General features: G+C 41.5%; 1 protein-coding gene across 1 annotated transcript; it reads right to left on the reverse strand.

Annotated features, from left to right (window-relative positions):
- Positions 1–4,510: 4,510 nt before the first annotated feature.
- On the reverse strand, positions 4,511–6,341 carry nppcl (natriuretic peptide C-like). Its single transcript, XM_079561388.1, has 3 exons — positions 6,106–6,341; positions 5,664–5,804; positions 4,511–4,918 (listed from the first exon to the last, which is right to left on the reverse strand). The coding sequence occupies exons 2-3, from the start codon at positions 5,760–5,762 to the stop codon at positions 4,604–4,606; spliced, it is 414 nt and encodes a 137-aa protein (XP_079417514.1). The 5' UTR covers positions 5,763–5,804; positions 6,106–6,341; the 3' UTR covers positions 4,511–4,603.
- Between the last annotated feature and the right edge of the window lie 2,062 nt (positions 6,342–8,403).

Genomic DNA, 8,403 nt, shown 5'->3' on the forward strand with positions numbered 1-8,403 from the left:
TGTGGGGAAGAGCAAAGTTTAGCGGCGACTTTTTATGATTGACTGAAGCCTCAAGCCCCGCCCCCCTCGAGCCGCCGTCCCGACACACCCCCCTTTAATGTCAAGGACACATGCGCAAGCTACCGCTGAGAAATCGGTGTCACACTTCAAAGGGAAAACAAAACAAAACCCACAACAAACTAAGAGAATGTTTATACAATACGTTTTAGAAATAGCCTGCAAATAAGCATGTTTTTTTCTGGTTTAGGGCTATGTTTACACATAATTTAAGGTTAAATATAGGTTAATTTAGACCAGGGGTGTCCAAACCTTTTTCATCGAGGGCCACATATTGAATGTGTATTTGTGGTCAAGGCTTTCAAATATTCAAATAGGGATATTTAAGAGCAGTTTAAGATAGTTCCCCACAGCTTTACTTAGGCCTGGAACCATAATGCCAGCTTTGTCTCATGATAAATAATATGTATTCAGGTTTTAAACGCACTGAACTATTAAACTTCCAGTAAAAAAAATACTTTCTCAGGAGATGTGGCCTTGTTAAGAAGCCTTAGGGCCTCCCAGAATTGTTCTGAGGGCCACATTTGGCCCCTGGGCCTTTGGACACCACTGATTTAAACACTTTTGGACCCTAGTTTGGTCCTGATCTTGTTTTAGATCCAGTGGTGCTTGGAAGGTCAATGATTAAAGTTCAACAATCACTGGAGGAGACTCTTATTGGTTTATATGTTCATCATTGTGCATCATTAGCTCACACAAGCACATCAAGTACATCAAGTTTGAGTCTTATGACCCAGTCTCATCCATGGTCTCTTGAAAACTTTTAGTAAGTAGATAAAACATATACATTTTGAGTAGTAGGGTGAACTTTAAAAAGAGGGGTCCTTGTGACCCCTGTAAATACACACAGCGCCTGCAGCAGATCAAATCTCTGCCTTAGTGTCTGACATTTATGTCCAAAGACCACGACCCGTCACTGCAGCTCCTGCAGACTCTTCTCAGGCGGCCCTGACCGAACATCTTACGTCACTGACGTGAACTTTGAGTTTTAACTGTATTTATAACCCAGTGTATAGGACATGTGTCTTTATGTCAAACAAAGACATTTTAAGGTTTGCAGTGGTCACTTTTTCCAAATAAAAAGCTGCCCCCCGCTCTTTCTGTAGATGATTTGTTCATGGGCCCATATTAATGGCTGCCCTTTTTGAACATAGGCCTCAAACCATGTTATAACATTGTGTTTTCGTGGAGAAAGAATTCATGCATGTTGAGTAATCCTATTCAGCCCGTCTCTTCAATAATTGAAAACAATGTTCCACCTGCTGATGTCATGAAGTGATGTCGTCATTCTCCTGTGTTGCTAAGTCCAAACATCTTAACTATATCATATCAGTAAAATAATCCTTTACTATAAAGCATGTCCTGCAAACGGATCCATTCCAGTCCAAGCACCATCCGCTGATAAAGTTCAGTGTGCACAAAGCACATGTGATTGTCCAACAGAAAACCTGAATATTGCATCATACATGAGCCTGATGATGATCTTTAATGATGTCAATATGCTCAGACCGAGGCCTATGAAATCACCACCTCACTCCCAAAGCAGCTTTCCAAACACGCACAGCCAAACCCCTCTACAATACATACAGTGGCATAGTTGAAGTGCCACAGCTCCGGGGTCACACATGCCTGTTTCGGCCTCTGCCTCGCAACTTAAGGTCAAAGCAGGAAGTAAAGGTTGGGCTAAGATTAGACTTTGAATGGGTATCAACACTTGTTACGTTATACCCTATACAGTGACCACCTCAGCATTAGAGCATGTGACGTCTGCATGACACTGTGAACATGCAATGAAATAGTACATTAAGTTATAGTAATTTCCCCTAAAGTATTCATGTGTATCGTACAACAAATGTAACCTCATATGATAATGAGATAAGACTGAGGGGTTGATAATGTTGTTTTCTCTTGTTGAGAGCCAAGTCTTAAGGGTTAAAGTAAAGCACAGGTTAAAAGTTGGCCTGGACTGCCATCTACTGATACTGGTCACCTACAATACAATACCCTAGATATGAAAAAGTTATACGGCAAGACTTTTTAATGGAAGCATGAATGTAGAAATGTGGTCTCTTACAACACTGATGGCAGCGATAATCTTCTGCGTTACATACGACACACAGACATTTATTTAGCACCAGTAACTTGCGATATTGGATGCTTAAAGGTGCATTATTCCACCTTTTCATACACTCAGCGGCTGTATGAGCGGTCAGTATGCCGTCTTTGCATTCCATCACAATTGATCCTGGAGCGTTGTTGAAAGCACCGTGATCGAAAGTAAAGGCGCCAGGCTGACCACTCATACAGGCGCTGGGCCACCACTGTCAAATACGCACAAATATCAACTTTTATTGCTAAAAGTCGCATAATGCACCTTTAAGAATACATAATGTATGGTAAGACTGTATTCTTGTAAACATTATGATTCTAGTATATCGCAGAGTATGGTTGTGTGAGAATAATGAAAATGGAAGGACTGTTTTTTAAACTATATTAAACTGTCACTGTGGTGCCAATAAACTGGTGAGCATCAGCTTGTGTGGATATTTGTTGTTTTTTCTTTGTTTCTTAAACTATACCACAATGAGTTGGTTAAACACAACTGGAATGTGATTCACAGCTAGATTGTAAATTAGTAGGATGGGGTTGGCATAAATAAGTATTGTTTGCTTCAGCCTACTCCTTTAGGGCATTGTTGTGTTTGATATCTTTATCGAATAACTGTTCCTTAGCTTGCTGAAAAATAAAACAAAATGCTCAGATAAATACTCTCTCTTTAAAAGCCCAATACCTGTATTTTTGTTCAGTAAAGCCAGTGTTGCTGCTTCAGGCTATTCAGACCAATAGAAGAAAGGTCAAGGACCACTATCAAAATAGTCTGCAGGCTATTTGACATTTAACCCCGAGGAAAACCCTGATCTATTTACTAAACATATTTGAAGACGGTCTCCACCATCAAATGAAAGCTGTAAAATGTTGTCAACTCCACAGAATGTCTGCCCTTTCTGTAATGAGAACACATTACATTTTTCCGCCCCAGGAGCCTGGCTCTGAAGCGCAGAATAAATCAAGTGTGACAGCCACGACTCTATGCAATTGGCAGAACATACGAATGGTAAAAATATACTTTATACAGCAAAGGAAACACGGCCAAAAAAAAGCAAACCCAGAGTGTACATGCGTGATAAGGAATAAGCCATCGTAAATGTCAAATCCATTTATTCATGCAAATCATAGTAAAAAAACGCAGTAATGACAGATACTTGTTATGCTGTTTTAGACGACATTAGGCCACATATTATAGACAGAAGCAGTATTTACACTTAAGACCACAGAAAGTAAATGCAGTAGTAAAGCTGTGAATCTATGAAACGGCTGGAACGAACAGTGTGGTCACAGAAGCTACATTAGGCGCCTTACACCATACTACGCATGGTAATATCGCTCTGCACTGAGATGGACCCCAACAAGCAGGACCTGGCATTAAAGCGGAGCTCACTGGCCACGAGTGCAAAAAATACAATGCATTTGAGTTTCCCATATTTAGATGTCAACTCTTTATAGATTCCCGCTTTAGGCCTGTTTAGATTCTCGTTTATGCACAGAGGACATTGGAGTAACTTCTAAAAATCAAATGAGAAAATTAGAATTAGTTTTGCTTTGAGTCACATCTGGTTAACTTACCCTCTGTAGGATTATCTATTGACATGTTATAACAATATTCAATATGGGGGAAATAATGGAGTAAAACAACAGCTAGAGTTGTAAAACACTTGTGTTATTTCACCGCTTCCCATAATTTTTAATGTTATCGTTTTAAGTACAATGAACAAAACTTAGGCGAGACACTGCAGGTGAATAGGGAAACCTTTCACGTTTAAAGATATCATTTTACTGCAGATTACTGACATAAATAATGTATTGTAAGTTTTCTCTCTTATAATGTTTGTATAAAAAATAAGGCATTTTTGCATAAAAATGCCCAAAATGTTCTATAGTTTTGGTGACAAATCTAAATAATGGATCAAGGCAGGCTGAGATTTATGGGCTCATTTTGTTGGCATATGACTTAAAAAGACTTGGATATCTTAAAATGAAAAATGCAAAATAATAAATTCTTTATTAGTATATTTTTGGGAAAAATCTGCAAAAATGTAAATTTTGCCAAGAAAAAACTCAATGTATCAAGTAAGGAATTAGGTATGGAAAAACTCCTTTGAAAAAAACTTAAAAATGAGTCCAAGACTGAACATTTTTAAATCTGTAGGTGTTATTTATGTGGAGAAAATGAATGGGTGCAATAAATAAACATGTCATTGTGAGCATGTTTTTTGTTTCCAGGTTCCAGTTTGTTTGGACCAAATTGTAAAAAAAAAAAAAAAAAAGTTTTGCCTGCAGTGTCCCCTTAAACTTTCCACATGGCAATATGTGGAAAAGAGTAAAATAACCTTTTTTTTTTGAGAATTGAAATATTTTTGCCAGTTTACCAGACTTAACATCACGTCCTGCTACCCAGAAAACACCAGTCCGGTCTCCCTCTTTAGGACTAACAGCCCAGTCCGCTCATGGAGCCGATCCGGTCCAGTTTGAGGCCGAAGCACCCCTTGTTCCAGCCCCTCCGCAGTCGGTCGGGCTCTGCTCTCTTCTGATTGGCCAGAGCCCCCCTGAGCAGCCTCAGCCAGGGCGTGTCCGAGGCCGAGGAGATCTGGGGGTACTCCCCCGACTTCCCTCCCAAGGACCCGGCGGAGGAGGACGAGGAGGAGGAGGAGGGCGGCATCTCATCAGGCGCCCTGTTCAGCATGTTCTCCAAGTCATCCAGGGTCAAAAGGTCATTGTATCGTTCGAGAAACTGCTCCAAGAACTACGGTCGGAAAATAAGAGAGATCAAATTTAATTGTCAGGGCGGGAGTGTAATTAAATCACAGATACATTTCATTACTGCTCCACTTCCTGAAGAAGACTTTCCCTCGAACCATGAACCACCTACATTTGTCATCTTGTTTTTGTTTCCTCTCAGTCAGGGGGGTCGTGGACTCCCCTGCAAGTGTTTTTAATTTACACTTGAGACACTTTTTCTTGGGCTGAACAAATTTCAATAATAATAAGTATGAATGAAATCAAATGAATTCCTAAAATCAGTATTCACTTTTTCAAACTCACCTACGATAACATGTATTTCAGTGTTTTGTAGGTTGTTTATAAGAGTCAGAAGTTGTGGTTCATACAAAGACCTCATGGAGACACAGGGATATGTTAGTTATCCGCAGTGGACAAACAAAAGGATTTCATTATTTGTTATGAGGCGAGTAAGTCCAAATCTTGCTCATGCCTTCTTCTCCACTGGGTAAGTCCTCAAACAGATCAACTTTAAGCCTTGTAGTGCTATAGTTCAGACCTGGTTTAGCTCTGGTGGGATGAGGACCAACTCTAATCCAGTGGTTCCCTGCCTTTTCTGTCTTGAATGCGCCCTAACTCAGGTCATTTGTTTTGTTAAGTGCAGCTTAATACAGTGACTATCATTACTACTTTCTCCTAATTCCCAAAAACCATTAACAAAAATGATTCCTCAAGTCTTAAGCTGCTCTTAAACCGCACTTGCTCCATACCTGAGCAGCGTTGGGCGAGGACTGAAGAGCGCGAGCCTCGGAGGTCTCCAGGGGCGAGAGCAGCAGCAGAGCGGCACAGAGGAGCACGGGACACAGCATGGCCGAGATAATAGTCTGCGCTTTTGCAATGAAAAAAAAAACCTGTAGGAGAACAAATCGGGTTTATTTTCTCAACCAGAAATAGCACACATATTGGCAAAACATCAGACAAGATAAAATCCATAACTGTAAAGTGATGTTTATGGTCTATAACTGTTGATTTTGTGCCATGTATAATACTTAATACATTCCTTTTTGTTCAATAAAGTTCAATCACAGTCAAACCCTATGGAGTACATTCAAAATTCTACACAAAATTGGCAAATAGTTTTAAATCACCCTGATGAGTTCCACCATATTAACAATTTCAAAATAGTTTCTGAAATGTTTAAATTCCTCTCACCTTTTTTTTTTGTATCGAAGCTTGCGTTGTCCTCCGGGTGCTCCTATAGACTCTTGTCCATCTCTCTGGTGCTTGGCTTTCTTTACCTCTCACTTGTTGGCACCTGCCGAGAGCATCACTATCTCACAGACTCCTCCCACTCTGACTCCCTGTGATGGAGCTGAAGCGATTTCTCTCCTCCCGCTACTGGCCCCCTTTTTCTTAAGTGCGTATGCTTGGCAATGACAGCAGCATCCTCCTCTGACAGGGATGTTGCAGGGGTTTTTGTAGAGGCAGGGACAACGCGACCCCCATCACTCCCCCCCCCTCTCATCCGTGCACCCAATAATGCTTGGTACTTTTTCTTTGGAATGATGTCATGGACTTGGAAGAGCGTGGTTGTCATTGCCAAGGTGACTGCGTAGACTTCTCTAACAGCATAATTACGCAAATGCCGAAGTTGAAAAAAAAGAAATCTTGGGACCAGATGATGGGGACATTTGCAAATATGTCGTATAACAATGTGCCCATGATGTGACCGTGTCCCTCTTTATTTCTTTCTTGTTGCTTTAGTGAGACTTTCCCAGCATGCAGTGGCCTACCCGCTCTTGTCAGGTGAGTTACAGTCTGTCAGTGCCATCTGCTCTTTGTAATGAGGCTGCAGGGGGTCTGAGACGAACGAGAAGTGACAATACAAAATGCCACAAAGTGCAGTGGGGCATGTCGTCACGTCCAAATAAAGACGCCCCACGCAATTACAAGCAACAGCTCTGAATCTTGATGTGTCTGTGACCTCTTACGCCATCAAACCTACTTGGTTTGATGGAAGGTTCGAAAGCCTACACATTGACTGTGGTGGCATGGAAAAGCTCCAATATTATACATCATTAAAGCCACACTATGCAACATTTCACCCAAGAAATGTTGGTTATTGGTGGGAAAAACAAATGAAAACACATGCATCTTTACTTTTGGCTTTACTGACTCCAGCTTGCCGTCATAAATGTTGTTTCCACTTAACAAATATTGGGTTTCATTACACTATATTGTTGATGTCAGATGATTATTGAGAGCCTGTTATTGGTATCACTCATAGGGAAGCAACAATTCTCAATATTGAATTGTTCTATTCGCCCTCTTCATTTCAATATACAAATATGTTCAATATGAATCGAGGAAAGATTGTAGATGTGTCGCCAATTGTCTCCAATGTTCCATCGATCCATTTTCTTCTGCTTTTACCGGGGCCGGGTCACGGATGCAGAGATGCTCAGACTTCCCTGTCCACGCACACCTCCTCCAGCTGTTCTGGGGGGACCTGAGGCGACACCAGTCCAGTTCAGAGACATAGTCCCACCAGCGTGTCCTGGGTCTTCCACGAGGCCTCCTCCCAATAGGACATGCCTGGAACACCTCCCGAGGGAGGCGACCGAAACAGATGCCCGAGCCACCTCAGCTGCTCCTCGCGATGTGAAGGAGCAGCGGCTCTTGTCCGAGCTCCTCACCCTTTCTCTGAGGGCCCTGCCACCCTGTGAAGGAAACTCATTCGGCCACTTGTATTCGTGATCTTGTCCATTTGGTCACTACCCAGATCTCATGACCAAAGGCAGGGGCTGCAACGTAGACCGACTGTAAAATCAAGAGCTTTGTCACCAGACTCAGCTCCCTCTTCACCACAACAGTCCGATACAGCGATCACTGCAGACGCCGCACCGATCCGTCTGTTGACCTCATGCGCCATCCGTCCCTCACTCTATTTTCAGATGTTTCCCTTTTTCAAAGGTTGAAATTTGAATATTTGTCACTGGAATGTACAGCAGCAGTGTTTTCTGTTTTGAGTAATTTTTGCTTGTTAGAAACATATAAAAAATGTCATTTGGAGAATTATTCAGCATATTAAATGTACTGCTTCAAATCGAAATTGTGACCTTTCTATCATAATACGTATCAAATTGTGAATAAAGAGACTAAATCCCTAATCACTGGCATGTTCATATGTTTTACGGGGGTTTAGGGTGAGGTGCTCCCAAGAGAGACATTTTATTACAAATAGTTAAGATAATGTACCGAAAACAGTTGTTGTGAAATCTGGGCCTTTCTGTGTGGAGTTTCATGTTCTCCCCGTTTCTGTGTAAGCTTCCTCTGGGTACTCCGGTTTCCCCTACCAATAAAAACATGTACAATAGGCCAGGATGAATGAGAGTGTGTTTGAGAGTGCCCACAATCCGGTATGGCGTGTTTACATGCATGAGACCCATGTATGTTCATTAAAATGCACTGTCCCGACCAAAAAAAAACAATTGCAATTTGAACACAGCA

The sequence above is a fragment of the Gobius niger genome (assembly GCF_951799975.1).
Source record: "Gobius niger genome assembly, chromosome: 8".
Lineage (NCBI taxonomy): Eukaryota > Metazoa > Chordata > Actinopteri > Gobiiformes > Gobiidae > Gobius > Gobius niger.

Bases quoted from the DNA above. Each gene is read 5' to 3' on its own strand.
- nppcl (XM_079561388.1), bottom strand. From the start codon at position 5,762: ATGCTGTGTCCCGTGCTCCTCTGTGCCGCTCTGCTGCTGCTCTCGCCC. The intron at 4,919-5,663 runs GTATGGAGCAAG...TTCCGACCGTAG, and splicing joins CCTCGCCCAACGCTGCTCAG to TTCTTGGAGCAGTTTCTCGA.